This window comes from Cucurbita pepo, chromosome 7 (assembly GCF_057944985.1).
Source record: "Cucurbita pepo subsp. pepo isolate OVF chromosome 7, ASM5794498v1, whole genome shotgun sequence".
Classification (NCBI taxonomy): Eukaryota; Viridiplantae; Streptophyta; class Magnoliopsida; order Cucurbitales; family Cucurbitaceae; genus Cucurbita; species Cucurbita pepo.
This window is the reverse complement of record NC_141804.1, coordinates 3,638,554-3,662,322: the sequence shown is the minus strand read 5'-3', so window position 1 is coordinate 3,662,322 and position 23,769 is coordinate 3,638,554. Positions and strand designations below refer to the sequence as shown.

General features: G+C 37.0%; 4 protein-coding genes across 5 annotated transcripts; all 4 read right to left on the bottom strand.

Moving 5' to 3' along the window:
* Positions 1 to 458: 458 nt before the first annotated feature.
* Positions 459 to 4,794, bottom strand: LOC147791613 (glutamate receptor 2.1-like). The gene is made up of 6 exons (XM_087125704.1): positions 4,453 to 4,794; positions 3,854 to 4,089; positions 2,739 to 3,776; positions 2,345 to 2,657; positions 1,833 to 2,233; positions 459 to 1,746 (listed from the first exon to the last, which is right to left on the bottom strand). The coding sequence occupies exons 1-6, from the start codon at positions 4,706 to 4,708 to the stop codon at positions 1,171 to 1,173; spliced, it is 2,820 nt and encodes a 939-aa protein (XP_086981830.1). The 5' UTR covers positions 4,709 to 4,794; the 3' UTR covers positions 459 to 1,170.
* A 3,677-nt stretch (positions 4,795 to 8,471) lies between these two features.
* Positions 8,472 to 13,212, bottom strand: LOC111799093 (glutamate receptor 2.1-like). The gene is made up of 6 exons (XM_023682493.2): positions 12,892 to 13,212; positions 11,471 to 11,706; positions 10,356 to 11,393; positions 9,959 to 10,271; positions 9,474 to 9,874; positions 8,472 to 9,196 (listed from the first exon to the last, which is right to left on the bottom strand). The coding sequence occupies exons 1-6, from the start codon at positions 13,145 to 13,147 to the stop codon at positions 8,606 to 8,608; spliced, it is 2,835 nt and encodes a 944-aa protein (XP_023538261.2). The 5' UTR covers positions 13,148 to 13,212; the 3' UTR covers positions 8,472 to 8,605.
* A 4,029-nt stretch (positions 13,213 to 17,241) lies between these two features.
* Positions 17,242 to 20,378, bottom strand: LOC111798585 (PHD finger protein ALFIN-LIKE 4). Of its 2 annotated transcripts, none has more exons than XM_023681826.2 (5): positions 20,141 to 20,378; positions 20,010 to 20,042; positions 19,411 to 19,639; positions 18,213 to 18,345; positions 17,242 to 17,774 (listed from the first exon to the last, which is right to left on the bottom strand). In XM_023681826.2, exons 1-5 carry the CDS (start codon positions 20,235 to 20,237, stop codon positions 17,505 to 17,507), a joined length of 762 nt encoding a protein of 253 aa, XP_023537594.2. In that variant the 5' UTR covers positions 20,238 to 20,378; the 3' UTR covers positions 17,242 to 17,504. The 2 variants fall into 2 exon arrangements, with proteins under 2 accessions (XP_023537594.2, XP_023537595.2); XM_023681827.2 differs by having other exon boundaries at positions 18,273 to 18,345.
* A 557-nt stretch (positions 20,379 to 20,935) lies between these two features.
* On the bottom strand, positions 20,936 to 22,575 carry LOC111798799 (RWP-RK domain protein). The gene is made up of 6 exons (XM_023682134.2): positions 22,084 to 22,575; positions 21,877 to 21,994; positions 21,615 to 21,805; positions 21,437 to 21,531; positions 21,179 to 21,328; positions 20,936 to 21,096 (listed from the first exon to the last, which is right to left on the bottom strand). Exons 1-6 carry the CDS (start codon positions 22,502 to 22,504, stop codon positions 20,956 to 20,958), a joined length of 1,116 nt encoding a protein of 371 aa, XP_023537902.2. The 5' UTR covers positions 22,505 to 22,575; the 3' UTR covers positions 20,936 to 20,955.
* Positions 22,576 to 23,769: the final 1,194 nt, after the last annotated feature.

Below are 23,769 nucleotides of genomic sequence, written 5' to 3'. Positions count from 1 at the left end.
TGGTGTCAAGCAGAGGAATCACAGTGGACCCAGCTAAGATAGAGACAGTGATGAAGTGGCCAAGGCCGATCACAGTCACTGAAGTATGGAGTTTTCTAGGACTAGCTAGATATTATAGAAGGTTTGTCTAGGATTTCTCCCGAATATCTTCGGCGCTAACTCAGTTGACCAAGAAGGGCAAGCCCTTCGTGTGGACATCAGCTTGCGAACAGAGCTTTTAGGAACTCAAGGAGAGGTAGGTGACAGCACCAGTCCTCACAGTTTCAGATGGTTCAGGGAATCTAGTGGTGTACAGCGACGCATCGGGAAAAGGTCTAGGATGCGTGCTCATGCAGAAGGGTAAAGTGATAGCTTACGCTTTTAGACAACTGAAGGAATATGAACGAAATTATCCCACTCATGACCTCGACTTAGCAGCGGTGGTATTTGCACTGAAATCATGGCGACATTATCTATATGGAGAGAAAATTCAAGTATTCACTGATCACAAGAGTCTCAAGTACCTATTTAAGCAGAAGGAGCTTAACATGAGACAGAGGAGATAGTTGGAACTAGTAAAGTATTATGACATCGAGATCCTGTATCATCCAGGCAAGGCCAATGTCGTGGCGAACGCATTGAGCAGAAAGGCGGTTCATACTTCCGCGTTGATCACTAAGCAGGAAAGAATACAAGATGAGATGAAGAGGGCTGGAATCGATGTTGTAATTAGAGGTGGTACTGCTCAGATAACACAAATGAACATGCAACTCACCTTGCGAAAACAAATTATTGACGCTCAGAGGTCTGATGAACACCTTGGAAAAGTGTGGAATCAGATAGAGACAGAAAAACCAGTGGGGTACTCAATCTCTTCAGACGGGGGCCTACTGTGGAAAAACCGCTTGTGTTCCCCGTGACAAGAAAATTTTGAAAGATATTATGACGGAAGCTCACAATACTTCTTACACGTTCCACTCTAGAAGTACAAAGATGTATCAGGACCCAGCTAAGATATTATTATAAAATGGATATCAAAATTTCTTTTAAAATATTTTCATTCTATTATTAGTATTTATTTTAATTTTGGGTTAACTCCAAAGTTTAATATTCCAATTCACCCCTATTTTTTCAAAAATACATTAAAAAAAACTTCCTAAAATCCCAAAGCATAAATCCCAAAGGGTACTTCTAACTCTGAGGAACTATTTCCATGGTTGTATGGACCACCATTTCTACGGCTTGATTACTTAGATTCAAATCTTCCGATCTAGAGAACTCATGGTTCGTGTCATAGATCGAATCATTCAATGGACTTAGCAAGTAATTCGAGTTTGGTGAGGTGCCAACAGGGTTACCGTGGTTTGCTTGAATCTTGTTGTCTATTACTTCTGGAGGATTACTCTTTCTAAATGTGTATGAAGTCAAGTCTCTTTTGTCGTAGATTCTGAGTAGTGCTCGAATTTTACTCTTAATGGAGGAGTTGGAGCTTTCATTGGCGGTGTGACGGAGCGTGTGTTGTTCTTTGTGAAGGAAAATGATGAAGTAGATGAGGAGGGAGATGATGGAGGCAGTACCGGTAATGAGGAATAGGCCCCAAAAGCTGCCTAGGTTCAATCCGGAAGAAGTAACTTTTGGTATGGAAGACCATGAATTGCCTTGATCACCAAACCAATTCATTTGTAGCTGGTTCATCTTCTTACTCTCTATCACGTTTAACATCGCTCTTGATATGTCTGCCACCAATGGTGAGCCAATGGAAAATGCCTGTTGGCATCATCATTATAAACATTAAAATAAACACCCTAAAATAATTGTGTGTTCTAATAACAGGAAGAGAGACAAAGACTTACAAATCCAAATCCATCAGTTTTGTATGTGGGATCAGCCGTAATGTATTTATTAGGAAACTTGGAAAGGAAGAGCTTAATGTAAGGGGTTTCATCAAAAGCAGCATCAATGCCGCCATTGGAACCTCCTAATTTTAGCAACTTGTCGAGTTCCTCAGGAGACCTATAAGACTTGAGATTCTTAATCCCCACAGAGGTCAACAGCCCCCAAACAAATGAACCTTCTAGATATCCCACCGACGACTGCTTCGTCAACAACTCATTTATATTTGTAATGGTGGGTTGTAATTGTTGCACTGTCAAAAGAGAACTTAAGCTCGCCGTGTAGCTTTGAGTTAGAACGAACACCACGAAGAACCATATCACCACCACCAACCTAGCCAAATTGCTTATCAAAGTCTCCCCTAAGAGTACAAAACAAATGGGTCAAAATATATGAATAAATAATTAAATATACTTGAAGATGGATTATAAATTTAGTTCATCAAAACAAATGAGTCTTTAAAGGTGGTTACTTTGGGCGAAGACCATGGTGCAAAAGGAGAACCAGAGGCTGGTGCCGATCTGATGAGAGGGAGGACCACGAAAGTCTGGGTTGATTCGATGTTCGAGAATCCAAACCACAAATCCCATGAAGACGAAGAAGCATAAGCTTGTGATCCAAAGGTCTAAAGTGAGAGGCTTCAGAAAAAGCCATGCTCTGTTCTTGGAGTTGGCTTGTGTTGGAACGATCATTGAAACTCCGGAGTCTGTGAATGGCAAGGTGAAATCAACGTACTTGGATCTGTTTGCTATGATGGTTATGTCTCCTACTGCACCGTCGTAGACCTGTCCATAAACCACACATTCATTAATACTTTATTTTAGTCCTCAAAGATGAAGTAATAAAATGAATACAAACATACTGACCCCTGTGTTTACTTGCATGATGAGATCATCGTAGGAACCGGCTCTAGATCCATTCGGAAGTGCAAAGGGAATGTAATCAAATGGAACGTCATACGGAAGCGTTGCTATTGCCGCATCGAACACGTCCTTACAATACCCTTCCACCTCCGTTCCGTTCACTTTCATGAACTCAATGTACCCTTTCTTTACTGGAACCCCAATTCTCAACCTTTTCCCTGTCGTCTGAAAATCCCACCCTTTTGGCACCGCCGCCGTATTCCCCGGCCAGATCACTGTCATATTGTTACTCAACAACCCCTTTTCAGGATTCCAAAACCCAACTCTGTTTCCCCCATTACTGTTCACATTCACTATCTCAAATTCCGCCGATTGCAGCTGCCCATTCACGATCTCGTAATTTCCAGTCAGCCCCATGAACTTCGTCTTCGACAACGCCTCAACAATTTTCTCCCCGTTTTGAGAAACCCCCAGAGTTTGAAGATCTGTTAGATTTTCAGATCCATTCTGGTTTTCGAATGTGAAGTTTTTGACCCCTGTTTTCTCAATTGCCATTGCCAGTGCTCGAGCAGCATCGTAGGCCCACAGTCCGAAGATGTCTAAATGTGGATCGTTGAGGACAAAATTTTCCATTATGAATTTTCGTTTCCATTTAAGTTTGAAACGTTCAAGCTCCATTGATTTTGGGACATATGTCCTCACTCCCAAAGCTCCTTCCATGGACTTGAAAACAGAGGAGCTCATGGAATCGAGCAAATTCGCGGTGGCATCAGTCAAAATCCAAACGTAGCCTTCCCTCATCATTCTAATTTCGTTGGCCTTAGCGAATAGGCGAATCGCCAGAGACGGCTGCATGTGCACCAAGAACACTCTGGTGGGCATTGTTATCAATTTGTGAAGCTCTTCCCCGATGTGATCCTCGGTAGCCGTTGGATCAATGATGCTCTGATATGGGACGCGCGCATTCACACCCTGCAATGCGTGGATCAAGTAGGGTGACATCCCGTCTCCAAACTCGTCATCTTGGTAGATCAGAACGACCTGGATAGACAGAAAAAATAAAGATTAAAATGGAGGGCAGCCAATCCCTGTAGTTAAAAGGGTGATTTAACACGTACTTGTCTCCAATTGTAGGCTTTGACTAAGGCGCTGATAGCGGCAAGTTGGGCAGAGTCAGTGTGGGTGAGACGAAAGAAGTAGGGGCTGCGGTGGGAGGCGAGAGCGGGGCTGGAGGCGGTGAAGGTAAGGACGGGGACATGAGCTTTGTGGGCGAGCTTGATCACAAAGTTGGTCTGCATCGAAGTGGTTGGCCCCAAAATTGCTTCAACTTTATTGTTCTTTATCAGGTCAACAGCTATTCCATCCAGGGTTATTTTCAAAAAAGGATTGAAATGAGTCAGTTTTGATTGGTTTAATTGATGATTAAACATTAGAAAAGTTGAATTTTTGTAAAGCTTCATAAATTAAAGAGATTTTGGTAGTCCGCATTAATTTAAAGATTAATCTTAAATTTATAAACAAAGAATAAGGTTAGTCAAATATTTAAATTTGTTTAATTAATATTTTTCAAAATATATTGACTTAATAGATATAAAAATTAAAATGAAAGAACTCATTAAATATATAATTTAATTTAATATTAGAAAGTCAACGAACTGGTCTCCATTTTCACAAAAATTGAAAAAAAAAAAAAAAGAGAGAGGCAGAGATGTGCAACCTGCAGCCGCCGCAGCAACGGCATCGCCGGCGGAGTCCTTGGGGTGGAGAACAATCCTAGTTTTGTAGTGAGGGTTAGCTTCATAGAATTCCGACAGCGACATGTGGATGCAGCTCAGCCCCACCTTCCCGATCCAGCTCTCCATGTCCAACACCACCCCCACGCTCACGTTCTGAGCCTCCCCCGCCGTCGCAACCAACAAGACACAGCCTGCGATGAACCACAGAGCCCGGCGGCTGCCCTGATTTGGGTTCATCTTTCCGGTGACTCTCTATGAGAATAAGGTTTATTGGTGAAGGGAAGTGATAAGAAGGTTTATATATTGACCATACGCCATGAAAGAGACTGCACAGACTGGCACAGAGGTAACAAAAACTACTTAACATATATATTATATATATTTTTGTAAATAAAGTATAGAAAGGTAATAATTGGAATAATTGAAGCGTTACGTACAAAAATAAAAATTTAAAAAAATATATAATATTGGACTAAATATATTCTATGGTAACACTATTGGAAGTTTTTACTTGTGGATAATACTTGTTAATCAAAGGAGGCCACGTTGACCAAATCAAAGCCGCAAATAATTTGATTATCATGCAAAATTAATTATGGAAGCGCCTGATTTATTGGACCAAATCAAAGCCCTTGTGGTCCTTCTGTTTCAACCGTCCACGTCACGGCAGATGAAAATACATTAAAGGCATGGATTTGAGCCACGTGGAAGGAAATTTGCCAAAATTTAAGAAAAAAGTTTGATACAGGTGTTAATTATAAATGTGACGTGTGTTAAGACCACACAACAACGCGTGCACATGTTAATTATAAAGGTTTATATTGATGCTTGCCAAATTTAAGAACAGAGTGGTGTTAAAGGTTTATATTATATATAATTATATACCGTGTATAATTTTACTGGATATAACTTTTTACTATACATAGCTATTTAAAAACGAGAAAACAACTTTTCTGAACGAGTTAATTGACTCTCCTCTCAAAGACGGAAAAAAGTGTCAATGTTAATATCTATGGAAAATGACTCGAAAATGACCTGAAAATAAAATTGTTTAAGTTTTGTATTTTAACTAAACATATGTGTCAAATTCATCAAATTTGAGCGTTCCTTACAGTTTGGTTGAAAAATATCGAAACAATTACTTTACTGATTTACCATATATAACTTTACTATGTATAACCATTGATTAAATTATAAATAAGAAGTATGCTCCATAACCTAACAATTCACCCACTTGGAGACTGATCCAGTCAAGCAAGAATTTTATTCTCAAACAATCATAAGCATATTCACTACACTATGCCAATTGAGGCTTTGTACAATCTTAATATTCCAACATCAACCCATTTTGTCAACATGTTTGCTGGATTCTTTGCACCCCTTTATCTTCTCCAAACACATCACCATTTTCCACTAACCTGCGAGTGAAATGGTATCGCCTTCTGTGTTTTGTCTTTAAGTAATAAACCGAGTTTCTCACCAACTATATGACACTCTAAATATCTCTATAAAGAATCTTTTTGTGCTGCTTCTTGCCCAATTCTTTCATATAGTCAGTTATCCACATCGTCTTCTTTCCAACTTCAGTTATTGTCACATACTTAGCCTCAGTACCACGCATTTTTGAAACATAGACATCCCATCATCCATGGCTTGCTCTCACTTGGTTGTATCCTCTAACTATAGGGCCTCATCAAAGGACTCTGGCTCCCTTTCATCAAAGTCAGTAACAGATAGTGTAATGAAGATACATACATATTTGGTACTCTGATAGTACTGGATGATCTTCTCAACACTAGTTCAGGTGTCACTTGCTCTATCGCTGGTTCCTCTACAACAGTCTCAGGAGTTTCTTGAATATCTTTTTTTCTGTAATTCAACCTCAACTTCCACTTGCTTTGTTGTCTTGGAACCTTGCTCCACCTCTGGTTCCTTAGCAATAGTCTCATGAGTTTCTTGAGTATATGCTACATTACTAGGTGAATTTTTCTGCAACTCAACCTCAACTCCCACTTGCTTCGTTGTCTTGAAACCTTGTTCCACGTCTAGTTCTTCAGCAGTAGTCTCAGGAGTTTCATGAGTATCTGCTACAACATTACTAGGTGAGTTTTCCTGCAACTCAAAATCGACTCCTACTTGATTCGTAGTTTCAGATTTTATCTTCTCTTTGTCATTGTACAAGACATTTTCACTAAAGGTCACGTCACAATGTCTCAAGACTTTTTTGTTCTTGTCATCCCAAAACCGATACTCGAACATTTCAAAACCCTAACCTATGAAGTAGCACTTCACAGCCTCAACGTCAAGCTTGTCGCTCTTCTCTAGATCAACACGAACATATGCAGTGCAACCAAAAGTTCTCAAGTGAGAGTACTTGAGTTTTTTTCCTGTCCATACTTCTTCTAGCAACTTGAACTCCAAGGGTACTGATGGACCCCTATTGATCAAGTAGACTACTGTATTTACAGCATCGACCCAAAATGCCTTTGGCAATCCAGAATGAATCCTCATATTCTTTGACTGTTCATTCAATGTTCTGTTTATCCTTTTAGCAATACCATTTTGTCTTGCTTTACCGGGAACTGTCCTTGTTAATAGAATTTTGAAGGTCGCAAACACATCTGACTTGTGTTTTAGGAAATAAATTCACACCTTTCTGCTGAAATCATCTTTGAAGGTGACGTAGAACTTTGATTCTCAAGGTGATGGAACTGGAGATGGTCCCCAAACGTCTGTATGGACCATTTCCAACTGCACCTTTTTAAGTTCTTTAACGATCTTTGTGAAGCTAACTCGTTTCTGTTTGCTCATAATGCAGTTTTCACAAGGACCCATAGCAACAGATTTCAGACCATCTCAAACTCCTTTCGCAGCCAACATCTTCATTCCTTTGACGCTCATATATCCAAGCCTATTGTGCCAAAGACTTGAATTTGAAGCACTCTCAGCAACAACCATGTTCATACACCATGCAGTGGTGTATAAGGTTCCAGATTTTGTGCTACGTGCTACCACCATATCACCCTTCATACTCTTCCATGAACTCTTCCCTAACTATGTTGCATAACGTATGCTGTCCAACTAACTAATTGAGATTTGGTTCTTCTTGAGACCATAAATATATCTAATATTCTTTAATGTCTACTGATTTCATACCGGAGTGTTTATGCAAAAATTCTTTCGCTGAAAATTACATCTCGAATTTCATCAAACTTCAGTTTATCAGATTCTCGAAAACTGCTGATTGCGGCAACAATAGTATCCCACGACTCGGGTAAAGATGACATCAAAATCAATATTTTAATTTCATCCTCGAAATTAATTTCCACCGAACTCAGTTGACTTACAATCATATTGAATTCATTTATATGATCAGCAACAAATCCATCTTCAGACATTTGTAGATTAAACAATCTCCACATCAAATACACCTTGTTCACAGCCGACGATTTTTCATACATATTCGACAACGTCTTCAACAGATCTGACGTTGTCTTCTCCTTAATGATGTTGAACGCCACGTTTTTGGATAGCATCAACCGGATCAGCCCTTAGACTAGTTGATCCTTGAGTTTCCATGCTTCGTGGTCATGGTATCCAGCTTCACCCCCAACAGTGGTTCATGAAGATCTTTTGATATAGATAATCTTTAATCTGCATCTTCCAAAAACCGAAATCGAATCTATTGAACTTCTCAATTCCAATTTTTGAACTTTCTATCTTCACAGATCGTGGTGAATTTTGCCTAACTTTGATACTAGTTGTTAGGATCGCACAACAATGCATACACTTTATTTTATTTTAGGGGATATAATTTTAATTTATTGTTAACTTTCGTTAAAAAAATAATAATAATAGTTTTTATTAATTTTTATTTTATAAATAGTAGAAATATGTTCACTTTATTTGTATAAGAATTATTATTATTTAATTAATTTTAATCAAAATTAACTTCAAAACAACTACATGACTAATAATATGATTTATTAAAAGTAGAGTAAGCAATCTAAATTAATCTTAATTAAATTAAACAAATTATTTACGTCTTTTGAGCATTAAATTATAAAAAGGGAATTTTTGCAATGCGCAACAAAAGTCAAATTTACCTACAAAAATACATTAAGAAAAAGCCACCTAAAATCGAGAACGATACTTCTCATTTTGGGGAACGATTTCCTCAGTCGTATGGATCACCATTTCCACAGCTTGATTACTTGGACTCAAATCTCCCGACTTAGAGAACTCATGGTTCGTGTCATGGATCGAATCATTCGATGGACTTAGCAAATAATTCGAGCTCGATGAGGCGCCAACAGAGTCACCATGGTTTGCTTGAATCTTGTTGTCTACTACTTGTGGAGGATTACTCTTTCTGAATGTGTGTGAAGTCAGGTCCCTTTTGTCGTAGATTCTGAGCAGTGCTCGAATTTTACTCCTAATGGAGGAGTTGGAGCCTTCAGTGGTGGTGTGACGGAGCGTGTGCAGTTCTTTGCGAAGGAAAATGAAGAAGTAGATGAAGAGGGAGACGATGGCAGCAGTGCCGACAATGAGGAATAGGCCCCAAAAGTTGCTCACGTTCAGCCTTGAAGAAGTGACCTTGACGGAAGACCATGAGTTGTCTTCACCAAACCATTTCATTTGTAATTGGTTCATCTTCTTACTCTCTTTCACATTTAACACCCCTCTGGATATGTCTGCCACCAATGGTGAGCCAATGGGAAAAGCCTGCCGGCATTGACATTATAGATAATAAAATAATCGCCCTAAGATAATTGTGTTATAATATCGTGTTAAATTATCATTGAAATATGGAGATGAAACAGATAGAAAATACCATAATATAATGCTCTATTCATATTTCGACCTCCAAATAAAACATTAATCAAAGAAAAAATAACATCGTTGATTCTATTATTATATGATAATCTGATCGAGGACTAAAATATTTATAAAAAATCAAGTTAATATTATATTAATTTGGTAGAAAGAGATAGAAACTTACAAATCCAAATCCATCAGTTTTGTAGGTGGGATCGGCAGTAATGTATTTATTAGGAAACTTGGAAAGGAAGAGCTTAATGTAAGGAGTTTCATCAAAAGCAGCATCAATGCCGCCATTGGAGCCTCCTAGTTTGAACAACTTGTTGAGTTCCTCAGGAGACCTATAAGACTTGAGATTCTTAATCCCCACCGAGGTCAACAGCCCCCCAACAAATGAACCGTCTAGATATCCCACCCATGATTGCTTCGTCAAAAGCTCGTTTATATTTGTAATGGTAGGTTGTAATTGTTGCACTGTCAAAAGAGAAGTCAAGCTTGCCGTGTAGCTCTGAGTTAAAACGAACATCACAAAGAACCATATCACCACCACGAATCTTGCCAAATTGCTTAACAAATTCTCCCCTGAAAGTACAAATGGGTCGAAAAATATGAATAAATAGTTAAATATATTTGGGAATTATAAATTTAGTCAGTAAATGTGGTTACTTTGGGCGAAGACCATGGTGGAAAAGGAGTACCAGAGGCTGGTACTGATCTGATGAGAGGGAGGACCACGAAAGTCTGGGTTGATTCGATGTTCAAGAATCCAAACCACAAATCCCATGAAAACAAAGAAGCATAAGCTTGTGATCCAAAGGCCTACAGTGAGAGGCTTCAGAAAAAGCCATGCTCTGTTCATGGAGTTGGCTTTTGTTGGAACCACCATTGAAACTCCGGAGTCTGTGAATGGCAAGGTGAAATCAACGTACTTGGATCTGTTTGCTACGATGGTTATGTCTCCTACTGCACCGTCGTAGACCTGTCCATAAACCACACATTCATCACTACTTTATTTTAGTCCTCAGAGTAGTTGAAGTAATCAAATGAATACAAACATACTGACCCCTTTGTAGACTTGCATGATGAGTTCATCGTAGGAACCGGCGCTACATCCATCCGAAACTGCAAAGGGAATGTAATCAACTGAAACCACATACGAAAGCATTTCTATTGCCGCATCGAACACGTCCTTACAATACCCTTCCACCTCCTTTCCTTTCAATTTCATAAACTCGCTGTACCCTTTCTTCACTGGAACCCCAATTCTCAACCTTTTCCCTGCCGTCGGAAACTCCCACCCTTTCGGCACCGCCGCCGTATTCCCCGGCCAGATCACTGTCATATTGTTACTCAACAACCCCTTTTCAGGATTCCAAAACCCAACTCTGTTTCCCCCATTACCATTCACATTCACTATCTCAAATGCCGCCGATTGCAGCTGCCCATTCACGATCTCGTAATTTCCAGTCAGCCCCATGAACTTCGTCTTCGACAACGCCTCCACAATTTTCTCCCCGTTTTGAGAAACCCCCAAAGTTTGAAAATCGGTTAGATTTTCAGATCCATTTGGGTTTTCGAATGTGAAGTTTTTGGCCCCTGTTTTCTCAATTGCCATTGCCAGTGCTCGAGCTGCATCATAGGCCCACAGTCCAAAGATGTCTAAATGTGGATCGGTGAGGACAGAATTTTCCATTACGAATTCCCGTTTCCATTTAATTTTGAAACGGTCGAGCTCCATTGATTTTGGGACATATGTCTTCACTCCCAAAGCTCCTTCCATGGAGTTTAGAACAGAGGAAGTCATGGAATCGAGTAAATTCGCGATGGCGTCAGTCAAAATCCAAGCGTAACCTTCCCTCATCATTCCAATTTTGTTGGCCTTAGCGAATAAGCGAATCGCTAGAGACGGCTGCATGTGGACCAAGAACACTCTGGTCGGCATTGTCATCAATTTGTAAAGCTCTTCCCCGATCTGATCCTCGGTGGCCGTTGGATCGATGACGCTCTGATATGGGACGCGCGCATTCACACCCTGCAATGCGTGGATCAAGTAGGGTGACATCCCATCTCCAAATTCATCGTCTTGGTAGATCAGAACGACCTGAATAGATAGAAAAAAGAAAGATTAAAATGCAGGGCAGCCTAGTCCTGTAATTGAACGGAGATTTAAAAACGTACCTCTCTCCAATTGTAGGCTTTGAGTAAGGCGCTGATAGCGGCAACTTGAGCAGAGTCAGTGTGGGTGAGACGGAAGAAGTAGGGGCTGCGGTGGGAGGCGAGAGCGGGGGTGGAGGCAGTGAAGGTAAGGATGGGGACATGGGCTTTGTGGGCGAGCTTGATCACGAAGTTGGTCTGCATTGAAGTGGTTGGCCCCAAAATTGCTTCAACTTTATTGTTGTTTATAAGGTGGAGAGCTATTCCATCAAAGGTTGTTTTCAAAAAAGGATTGAAATCAGTCAATTTTCATTGGTTTGATTGATTTGATTGATGATTAAACATTAGAAAAGTTGGATTTTGTTAGCTTCAGAAATTTTGATTTGGTCCCCAAAACCTTTTAATCTAATATCTTCATTCGCTTTCATTACTCTTTTTTTTTTTTTAAATAATTTTTTTTTTATGCAAAAGTTTATATAAGAAGGTTGGTCAAAATTTTAAATTGGTTTAGTTTTCTACACTTTTTGATATTTTTCAAAACATATAAACTTATAAGATATATAAATTAAAATTTAAGAGCTCATTAAATATATAATTTAATATAAAATTTAATAGTTTTAATATGGTAAAGATGTATGGATATTTTTTTTTTAATTTAAGAATGTATTAAATATAAAATTAAAAATTGAATTTTAAAAATTTTTAAAAAAAAATCATTAATACTTTTCAATTTTTTAAAAATATTTTTACTATTAATACCGTATTAAAAAAATCTATGAAATGCTAAAGACAGCATTAACACATTTAACCTTATAAAAATAAAGTTAAAAAAGTTCATACTGTCAATACATGGACAAAAACCGTTTACATAATGTGATGTCCTACATTGGTTGGGGAGGAGAACAACCTTCCCCTAGCAAGGGAAAGTCCAAAAGAACAATATCAGCTAGTGGTGGATCTGGGTCGTTACACATAAACTTTATAAATATAAATTATCTTTGAATTTTTTAATATTATTTTTAAAAATAATATTAAAAAATTTATAAAACATGGTTTATTCATTCATGAACTATCATTATAAATATTTGAGATTTTTAAATTTTTAATTAAAAATCGAAAGATATAAATAAAACTTTTTAAACTCACTTACATTTTGTAATATTTTAAAAAGTTGCGATTAAAAAATTGAACGTTATTATTTAAACAAAAACAAATTAACAGTTTCTGTGAAGAATATTTTTAAAAGTTTAAATATATTAAAATGTAAAATGCAAAACTCAAAAATATTTTTATATTCTCAAATAAAAATCCGACAACTACATATACGTTCCACCGACAGTAACATAGTAATGAAAAAAGTCAACTAGTCTTCATTTAAAAAAATAATAATAAAATAAAATAAAATAAAATGGCAGCAATAAAAAGAAAAAGTACAGATTTGAAACCTGCAGCCGCCGCACCAACGACATCGCCGGCGGAGTCCCTGCGGTGGAGAACAACCCTAGTTTTGTAGTGAGGGTTAGCTTCATAGAATTCCGACAACGACATGTCGATACAGCTCAGCCCCATCTTCCCAACCCAGCTCTCCATGTCCAACACCACCCCCACGCTCACATTCTGAGCCTCCCCCGCCGTCGCAACCAACAACAAGCAGGCTGCGATGAACCACAGAGCCCGGTGGCTGCCGTGATTTGGCTTCATTTTTCCGGTGAATCGCCACACGAAAAAGAAGGTTTAATGAAGCCTTTCTTGGTGAAGGCTACTGATGAGAGAAAGGACATGGCGATGGGTTTTTTTTTTTATATTATGTTCCAATTTTATGGGTGAAACTATGTGTGTAATTTTATTTTTATTTTTCAAAATTAATCAAATAAATACCTACTAATTACATATGCTTTTAAATAAAATAAATCCAATTTTTATTTTATTTTTGGAATTTATTAAGAGTTTGAAAGGTTTCTTAAAATTAAAATAATAATAATAATAAAAATACTTATGAATTTTTTATTTTATTTAAAAAATAACTTTAAACTTTCCAATTTTAGTCCACTCCCAAAAAAAAAAAATTTAATATTATTTCATTAATTTTGAAAGGAAATAATTAATAATTTATTTTTAAAATATTCATCAATTTAAAAAAAAAAAAAAAAAAAAAAAAAAAAAAAAACTCATATAAATGACCATTTTTAATATATGAATGAAAATTTCTAAGTTCACCTATGTTCGAGAAAATTAGATCAATAATTTCTATTACTTCTACTTGCGGAAACCTAGTTCCACCTTACGTCTTGGAATTGATTATTGTTTCGGTCAAATAGTCATTCAACTATAGCATAAGTCATAGAAAGATTTTGAATTCTTTGTTTGACGAGTTTGGCCTTCACCGACCGTTTAACTTCTCAACAAAACTCAAAATCTTGTCTTTTTGTACACATCATCACTATCCAAAATATAAGTCCAGAAAACTACTTAACATTAGTCCCGTTATTATTCAAATAGATTTAGCATATATATATATAGTTCAATACATTATATATATTTTTTTAAATAAAGTGTATATAATAGTATAACAGTAAGTTTTTATTTGGGGATAATACTTGTTCATCAAGGGACGCCGACGTTGACCAAATCAAAGACGCAAATATTTGAGTATCATGCAAAATAAATAATGAAAGCATCCTGATTCGATTGGACCAAGTCAAAGCCTTATGAACCGTCCATGTCACGGCAGATGGAAATATATTAACGGCATGGATTGAGCCACGTGGAAGACAACTTGCTGAAATTTAAGGAAGTTGGATACTAAGTTGTACGGGAGTTAATTATGAATGTGACATGTACGGTCAGAATTAAATTGAGTTGGGTTATAAATTTTATTTGCTTAATTCAAATAATGTTAACTCCCTTCATACACTAATCATAAATTTAATATTTAAAAAGTATTTAAAAAGAAAAAAAGTAATTTATTATGGTTGTTATGATATTTAATACGTAAATTTCAAGTTTCAAGGGAATTCGAGTAAAGATGTGTTTAGATTTGGTCGTGTTAATTGAATTGTAGACTATGTTTGGGTCAGAAGTCAAGGTCAAACTTATTTATTGCATTTTGGTCTTCGGTCTTACCATTTTGTAACCACATATAACCATTTTGTATGCCAATGGTTATAGTCCGAATTGAAACATTCAATTTAAAAGTTTAGACTTTGAACATTGTCGTACTTTTCTTTGTATTTGTCACTCTCCCTTGTCTTGATTTTTTTTTTTTTTTTTTTTTGTTTATTGGAAGGGAAATTTTTAGATAATTTTTGGAGTTAGCTGTGGACATAGCTACTAACTGCATTCCAAAAGGAACTTACGACATAGGATGAATGAGTATAAAAATGTGTACTCGAGTAAAGAAATTTTTCAAAGGGAGCATCATTTAACTATAACTAATTAAATTGAATTTCTTGGGGGAGGGATTCAAATTTTTATCTATAATAATTTATTGTATGAAGAAACAAAAGAAAAATAGGATAAATGTAAGTTATATATAACATATTTCGATTAATGACGTATTTGATATGTTTGATGCGCTTTATGACAATATGATGAGTAAGATGATTGGATGACGTTTGTCTCAATATATTGATGTTTTCCATATTAAGCATGATATATGATGATGAGTGTCATATTGCATCATGTCGATAGACCGACCATAGGACACAACCCTAAGAGCATGAAAATGATATTAATATAAATATTCAACAAGCATCTGTTACTTAATGTAGCAAAGAGATGAGACTAAGGGTTGTGTCAGAAGAGATGATAAGATGAAAATTAGAGGGATTATGCATGTTGTGTGTTCATAAGCATAAGGACACTTCCCCAGAGACGATGAGTGCGGACCCGTACAGTATGATCATGAGGGTGTTCATGGGGAGCAGAACACCAAGGGGTTCCGCTGACCTTTGGACGTTGTTACAGATTAGTTTGACCAGAGAGAGTCCACGGGGTATGCGAGCCCCCTGAAAATTCACACTTGCATGTGTGGGTCGTGTGTAGGGAAGTACTACTGTGATGTTCCACATTGGTTGGGGAGGAGAACAAACCACCCTTTATAAGGGTGTGTAAACCTTCCCCTAGTAGACCCATTTTAAAGCCGTGAGGGGAAGCGGAAACATTCCCCTAGTAGACCCATTTTAAAGCCTTGAGGGAAAGTCCAAAGAGTACAATATCTGCTAGCGGTGGATCTGGGTCGTTACAACTACACATCCTTAGTAGTCTAACACTAGAGGTCACCCTAGAGAATAAACGCATTTGCATGGCCCCTATAGTGGGGTCACTTACATGTGTGCATTTGCATGGCCCCTATGGTGGGGTCACTTACTAAATATTCTTCGAAATACTCAGGCCAGAGCATGATTGCATGTGTGTGCATTTGCATGGCCCCTGTAGTGGGGTCACTTACGTGTGTGCATTTGCATGGCCCCTATGGTGGGGTCACTTACTAAATATTCTTCGAAATACTCAGGTCATGTGCCACATCATTTTTCAGGTAAAGGCAATACGCATATGTACAGAGGACAGCGACATCGTGAGCGGAGACTGTGGCACGTGCATAGAGTTGACTCATATTTAAATTCCTAGTCTTAGGTTAGAATAAGTTATTTTGTTGGTAGGTTCTAAATGATAATTAAAAAAAAGTGGTAGGTTTGGTTGGTACGTAAACCCGAGACCATATCTAAATGAGAGAGTTCTTGAGGATAGGATAATTAAAAAAGACTTAAAAACAACTGAAAGTTACTACTTTTATGAATGTGTACCTTTCTTTTGGTGCCTCAATTACAGAAACCTCAAAGTTAAAGCTGGTTTTGTATTTTGCTCTGTACAATTTTATGTTGAGTGACCAATCTAGATTCTGAAACTTAAGCATAGGTCGTTATAGAAAAAGTCCAAACAATGCTGCTACATTATGAACAATATAACTACATTGCCCATTGCTTGAAATGGACTGTGTTGAAGTAGAAAGTATATCTATAGAGTTGTTACTTTTTCGACTCCATGGAGAAGTTTAGATCATGAAATAATTTATAAATTTTGGTACATGTGATTAAAATTAGCCAACAAAGAAACTAAAGGAATAAACTAGACGAAGGAATAATAAAAATATATCAATAAATATGGATGAAATCATTAATAAGAGGGCAATTGGTTTTTATAATTAATAAATAAATTATCCTTATATTTGATTTTAGTAATAAATAATTAAAATAATTATCATAATAGTACTCGGGTTAGAGTGCAAATTGTCCTTTTTAGATTTTTTCTTTTCGAGTTTCCTCTCAAAGTTTTTAAAACGTGTCTATTAGGAAGAGATTTTCGAACCCTTATAAAAAATGTTATTCGAGTTTCCCCTCAAAGTTTTTAAAACGTGTCTACTAAGGAGAGATTTTCAAACCCTTATAAATAATGTTTTCTCCAACCGATGTGGGATCTCACAATCTATCTCCTCTCGATATACATAACGGGTCAAAACGAACAATATTTACTGGGCTTAAACGATTACAAATGGTATCAAAGCCAGACACTGAACAATGTACTAGCAAGAACATTGAGCCCTAGAAAGATCGTTAGGGGAAATAAACCATGTTTATGTCAATTGCTATCAAATTGGTATGAGATGGAATGTGAGGGCAACTAATTTTCAATGCATAATAAACCCGCCAATCAAACCAAACCAAACCTCACCCGGTTGCGTCCCCATGACCCGAATGGCATGTACAATAGAGCAAGGCATCTGTCAAATATAAGCCTTGACAAGAACACATTATAGCACATACAAAATACATATAGTTCATACAATACTTGAGCAAAAAGGATTCTGTCCACAAATACACATAGAATGTATAGTGTCCTAATGTAAAGTTTAAACTAATCCTAATACACAATTAGCCGTCTAAGCTGAGATCCTAAGTAGAACCCTTTGACATCTCTTGGTTCTTTTTCCTTTTGTTTTCTCTTTTTGCTTTGGTTTTGGGAGGCAGGGGAAGTTGTTGGTGCTAACAATTAAACAACATCAGGGTCGGATTCTTTTGTTGCTGCAAGATGGACATTTATACTGCTTAATATGCTCTGCCCTTGCCGGAGTGATCTTTACACATTTCCCATGGAACCATTTCTCACATATGTCACAGCAAATCCAGAACTCATCAGATGCATAATTCTCTCCACAAGCTCCACAAAGTGTTTCACCGTGTTCTTCCTCGTCTTCCTCATCCAAACCTTCCTCGTCCTCATCTTTTGATTGAACTGCCTTCGTACTTTTTATTTGAGGTTCAGAACTCCGCTGAATATTGAAAAAATATGCCAAGAAATATGCTTAATAAGTTGCCTCCATCATGGATTGAATCACATATTGATCAATCTACTGTAGTATAGTATATTTACTATAGTTAGGAGGGAGTCCCACATTGGCTAATTTAGGGAATGATCGTGGGTTCATAAGTAAGGAATACATCTTCATTGGTACGAGGCCTTTTGGGAAAGCCCAGAGCAAAGCCATGAGAGCTTATGCTCAAAGTAGACAATATCATACCATTGTGGAAGGTCGTGATTCCGGCATCTAAGATGCAAGTAGAAGGTTTCTACAAGGCTGCACCTCAGCCAAACCATTAGAGATGAAAAATAACTACTAGTAGTTGTAGTGTCTACGGCCATTTTAAGCTGAAGAGGCTAAAAAAACTTAGAAAAGGGGAGAAAGCACGATTAAAAATATCTTTCAAACCTTTGGATTTGATTTAGATTTATTACTGCTATGATTTGAAACTGATGATTTATCCTTAACTTGTTTTTTGGCTGTCCCTGTCACAACTTCAAATATTGTTGGAAGATCATTTATCATATTAAATAGACGCTTCCTGCAACAAAAGCAACAGAACATGTCAAGGACCCTGTTGTAATGAAGAAACCACAAGAACATAGAGTGTGTTTATACTGATTATCCTACACCTTGAGAGTTGGAACAAAACAGAGAAAGTAAAACATGGACTCTCCATCATGATAATGAAGCCTGAAGTAAATTAATCATCCTTTACCTCAGCTACGAACCTAGTTTATGCATTTAAGTTGGGATAATCTTATCAAAGATGTGAAATGCAAATGAAAAATCTGGAAGTCAAACATTGAAATAGAATCCTGAAAACAAAACTTGATGAAATCGTGTGAAATCAAAAACTTTATGAAAACATGTCAAGGGGACAACGCCTTTGAAAAACTCGCGATGTACATCAGGGAGATAAAACCTATGAAGCCACAGCATGCCAGACACTGCACATCATTTTCTATAAAATCAGGACAGGAGCATGGCAAAAGGCATGCTTGCTTAAATTTACATTTTATAAAATACCCTTCTGTATTAAAAATATGCATTAGTTTAGTATATTTTCATTTAGAAGTAGATATAAAAGAAGTGATGAATTTAAAAGTAAAAAAAAAAAAAAAGAATCAAGTGAAGAAATACACAATGCTTCAGGAAACAAGTACCCAACTCATGTCCGATATATGCAACAAGTGTCCACCACGTATTGAGCAAACACATTACTCACAAGTGTTTGTGCTTCAGAGCATAAAGCATATGTTTTGGGGTGTGAGGCCGAATATAATTTATAAAACATATGATTATGAGAAAAGAAGAAGTAAACAGTTAAGTTATAGCATACCACAAAAGAACTCCATTTTTTAAAAATTTAGCACATAGAAAGCATGCATGGGCTTACAATCTACCTATCACCAATACCCAAAGAAAGAATCCAACGGCAAAGCAAAACAGTTTCCCACTACACATGAAATGAGAAACCATTGAATCTAATATTATATTAAGAACAACTCAAAGAAAACTAAAAGACAGAGAGAGGCTTGAAGCTCATACCAAGGCCTTCGCTACAACTATAAAATAAGGAAGTGCAGGTCAGAATAACACATACCTATCTGTCTTATCAAATCCAAACCTAGCTCCAAAATAAAATGCCACAGAAAGCAGCCAAACATCACTATGCACAGCGACCAAGGATAGCCAGTCTTTTTCTTGCATCCCGTCTCTAGCAAAATTTATGCCCAGCGCAGGTTCTGGAAGCTCTGGAGGCACCTCTTCGGCAGGTAAATTGACTTCCCATTGCTCACTAGGAAACCCGTAAAGGCAGAGATTTTCTTTCTCTGTAATTTAAGAAAATTTAGGTTATAATTCAAACAAGAATTCCATTGGAAATAGACATAACGCGTGACAAATGTGTTAAAAATTAGTGAATAATGCTACATGCGTAGTTCTTCCTAAGCCAAGCCATTTCAAAATTATATCACAATATTAACATTAAAGCTAATTACTACCAGCTTACTAAAGAAAGAAATGACAAATTGGCTTAGAGAATTAAGCCGATGAAAACATCAAAACTCATCGATTTTATAATCTCTTTGGTTGAACTTTGCAGTGGTCAAATCTCGGTTCCTAGCAAGAAACTACTAACATCTCTTTCGGACAACGCACACAAGAATCTAAAAACATAAACGAGCAGCAATAAAATCAAACCAGGATCACATTGCTGGTAGAACTCTTCAACATCTGCAACCACAAACGCAGAACAGGTAAAAAAAACCAGAAAAGCAAAAGGACAAAAGCGCGAAAGAATTTCAAAGAAAGAACACAAAGTAAGACTTGACCAGTAGTGAGAGCCTTAATTAAACCGGCTCTCCGGCCCTTGAAATCCCTAAACACCTCTTCCACAGTACGTGGATTGTACGGAGCACCTCCGTCCATGGCCGACAGCTCTCACCTTCGAATTGGAAGCGCCACAAGTGCGATAGAGAGTGAAAGATTGATAGAGAGAAATTGAACAACAGATCGAGAAACACGGCGAGGAAGAAGGCAGGAGAGAAAGCAAAAGGAGGGAAAAAAAAAAAAAAAAAAAAAAAAAAAAAAAAAAAACAGCCAAATATTTGACCTCTGAAACGACAGTGGAAATTAGACAGAGAGAGAGAGAGAGGAGATGAACGCGGACTTGAATCGGAGGAGAGAAGTGAAATTAAATAAATTGGATAAAAAGGGGAAAAGTCCGGAAGCAGCGATTTTGGGCCCGGAATTGGCAAAATGTAATGGAGCCCTAAGACCCGCACGACGGATAATTGGTTCATTTTGTAATAAATATCTTTTTTTTTTTTTTTTTAATTCAATAAATTACAAATTTTAATTTAATTTATTATAATTAATTTGGGCATAAATTTAAACTTGGTTTAATTTTAAAAACTATAATTAACATACCGATGAGTTAAATGGAGTCAAGGACAGAGATTATATTTTATCCCATTCCCGACTTTATATTAAAAAAAATTAAGTGTTAATTACAAAAATATATAATAAAAAAAAAAAAAAAAAAAAAAAAAAAAAAAAAGATGGACATAGATTTAAACTTATATAATATATCAATTATTAAAAAAAAAAGAAAAAAAAAAGTAGTAGGATAAAATTTAGAAAATAATCAAATTCTGATTCGAGCACAAAAATCAGAAAGTTCTTTCTGAACTCTTTGGATCTCAGCTTCGGCTCGGGCTCTAGTGTCTCCATAACTGGAATTCATTGTGGTTTTCAGCGCTGCTATTCGCCTCTCGTAACTTCGTATCTGCACCAGTTTTTCATTCAATTAAAGTTTTGGTTTTAAAAGAAATTGAGAGTGGATTTGCAGAGAAGAAAAATAGTGCCACCTTTCTGTAAGGCCAGCGGCTGAGACCACTCCGCCGACATATCTTCTTCAACACCGTATTGCACACATTCAACTTCTTCGACGCTTCTGATATCGGAAGATGAAGATACTCCCACACATCGTTCACCGTCATCCTCCCTGTTCTTTGCCTCTGTCAAACGGAGTCATTCGGGTCACCAACCAAACCAAACCAAACCAACCCTAAATTTCAAGTCAACCAACCCAACCCGAGGTATACACTCCAATAACTAAAACAAACCTGTGCGGCAAGCGAGGGCCGTCTAGATGGTTGACCTTGCGGGTCAGGCGTATCATTTTGGAACTCGGGGACGGGCTGATCCATATCTTCATCTTCTGCACAAACAAGTTAATGTTTTTCTTTTATCTCGAAAATGAATTTGTTTCAAATTAAAAACGAAGATATTCATTTAACCAACCAGAATTATCAGGAGACTGTTGAAAGAACGCATCAGTAGTATTGAGATTTTCAAACCAATCAATCCCGACACAGAGAGCGTCGTAGAAATTCGACATCGGATCTGGAATCATATTATAATCCTCCAAAATTTGCTTCAAACAATACTGCAGCAAGAACTGTTTGATCTCCTCAAAGCTTTTGTCACAAAAACTTTTAAAACAGAAAACAACAAATTAATCGAAGTAAAATCAGATCAAATTAAACAAAATTTGATATCTTACTCGAACATTTGATACTGAGGACTTATATTATCCACATTAACAATCGGTTTATGTTCCAGAATTGCATGACAGATCATTCCAAGTCGACCATGAATCTCCAGTTTTCTGCTGTTCACCCCTGTTCGAGAAATATACGAATTGATTCAAAAAAAACAGGGGAATTTCAGTGAATTTGTGTTTATGATGTTGATTTATGAAGAAATCGACCATTGCTATGAAGAAATTCTCTTAGAACTTGGCAGCAACTGCACAGAAATGGCACCGGAGTTACGGGCCAAATTGCGAGCAATTTCGATTCAACTTCACTGGGTATTTGAATATCATCATCTTCTTCAAAATTGCTTGCTGCTTCGCCGGCGTTTGAGGGGCCTGCTTCTGAATCATATTGTCCACCGAAACTGAAATGTGTCAACAATTCCACCATACCCATGTTCTGAAAAGCGCTAGTTCGGCCGCCGTAGGAGTCACGCGCCGCCGCCGCCACTGGCTGCTCTGCTGTGGACTGCAAGTCGTCGAGAGTTGGGTTTTGGTCGTTGGCGAAATTGAGAATGTTGGCGTTGATGGAACTGTCGTATGGGTCTTGATCTGGTTCGAAGGCGCCCATGGTGTTCCTTGGATCGATTGCCATGTGTGCTCGACGGTGTTTGGTGGGGTTTTTGCGGCGGCCGGCGCCGTCGAGAGCGCCGCCGTGGGTTGTTTGTGAAGGGAATTGTGAGGGTTTGAGGAAGTTGATGGTCGGGCATTTAATGTACGAGGGAAGAGGCGCGACACGACAGTGGTAGTTTGTTACCGTTAAAGCTTTGACGGTTATCCATTTTGAACAAAATGAACTTTTTTTTTTTTTTTTTTGATGACGTATTTTTTAAAAAAAAAAGATTTTTGGAGAGAAAATAAAATAATATAAATTGAAAAATAACTTAATGTATAATTTTTAGTAGAATCCTCAATTGTGTCGGGATGAAAATATGTTACAGAAAATGAAGAAAAAATATATCCGATCACTTTGATCCACATAGACAAAATGGAGGACTGGTGCCAACAGTTCATCACATAAGAAAAGATTCATTGAGCCGAGATCACTAACTAATACTAATAGAACAGAAAAGAACTGTCTTTTCTGTATACTTTCCCCGGTTCCGTTGCTACCGCAGGCTTTATGCAATCAATCCGATCATATAGATATCCCTTCAACACAACATAGGTCATCGAAAGGATTTTGGAGACCCACCAAAGCACGAAAGCCAGAATCTTTCAGAAAATGGATTCCTATTCGAAGAGTGCATAACCACATAGATAAGCTCACACTAACCCGTTAATTTCAAGATACGATTCATTTTAATTATGAAAAAAATAAGTAGCTACAATATATTTAATGACCATTTTTTTCTTTAATTTACGTTAATTCTATTCACTTGTAGCTGTTTACGATCTTAATTAATATAATTATTACAATCCCAAATTTATTAATATAAATTAATTCTTTTTCGAAATATATATAAAAATTAGTTTGTGTAATTTCAATCTGGTTTATTGAGTTATGTCATTATAAAATTTTGGACAATAAAATTATCCCTTCACATAATTCTCTTTAAACTTTATTCAATCCCTTTGAAATTTTCTTTTAAGAGGCTCGAGCCATAGCCTTGTATTCGAGTCATGACAAACAAGATTTTATGAAATATGAAGAATACTGGAATACTTCCGTAAGTCTTGCCTCTATACAAAGGTAGGGTTCTTACTCTCCTATTTATTCTTTTATTTTAATTCTTAATAAAATCAAAACAGTTTCCGATGTCTCCGCTGTATGAATGAAGTGTTCATTCCCTTCAATTGATATCAGAGTCAAATTTCAATCCTGGGACATGTGGGTGTGCTAACAAGGACGCCACTAAA

Excerpts from the sequence above, each read along its gene's own strand:
- LOC147791613 (XM_087125704.1), bottom strand. The coding sequence starts at position 4,708 with ATGAACCCAAATCAGGGCAGCCGCCGGGCTCTGTGGTTCATCGCAGGC. Across the intron at positions 3,777-3,853 it reads AAGCCTACAATTGGAGACAA|GTCGTTCTGATCTACCAAGA; the intron begins GTACGTGTTAAA and ends CTGTCTATCCAG. Across the intron at positions 2,234-2,344 it reads CACCATGGTCTTCGCCCAAA|GGGAGACTTTGATAAGCAAT; the intron begins GTAACCACCTTT and ends TTGTACTCTTAG.
- LOC111799093 (XM_023682493.2), bottom strand. The coding sequence starts at position 13,147 with ATGAAGCCAAATCACGGCAGCCACCGGGCTCTGTGGTTCATCGCAGCC. Across the intron at positions 9,875-9,958 it reads CACCATGGTCTTCGCCCAAA|GGGAGAATTTGTTAAGCAAT; the intron begins GTAACCACATTT and ends TTGTACTTTCAG. Across the intron at positions 9,197-9,473 it reads AAACTGATGGATTTGGATTT|GCTTTTCCCATTGGCTCACC; the intron begins GTAAGTTTCTAT and ends CAATGCCGGCAG.
- LOC111798585 (XM_023681826.2), bottom strand. The coding sequence starts at position 20,237 with ATGGACGGAGGTGCTCCGTACAATCCACGTACTGTGGAAGAGGTGTTT. Across the intron at positions 20,043-20,140 it reads AATTAAGGCTCTCACTACTG|ATGTTGAAGAGTTCTACCAG; the intron begins GTCAAGTCTTAC and ends TTGTGGTTGCAG. Across the intron at positions 19,640-20,009 it reads CTACCAGCAATGTGATCCTG|AGAAAGAAAATCTCTGCCTT; the intron begins GTTTGATTTTAT and ends CTTAAATTACAG.
- LOC111798799 (XM_023682134.2), bottom strand. The coding sequence starts at position 22,504 with ATGGCAATCGATCCAAGGAACACCATGGGCGCCTTCGAACCAGATCAA. Across the intron at positions 21,995-22,083 it reads AGAATTTCTTCATAGCAATG|GGGTGAACAGCAGAAAACTG; the intron begins GTCGATTTCTTC and ends TTTCTCGAACAG. Across the intron at positions 21,097-21,178 it reads GCCGCTGGCCTTACAGAAAG|ATACGAAGTTACGAGAGGCG; the intron begins GTGGCACTATTT and ends AAACTGGTGCAG.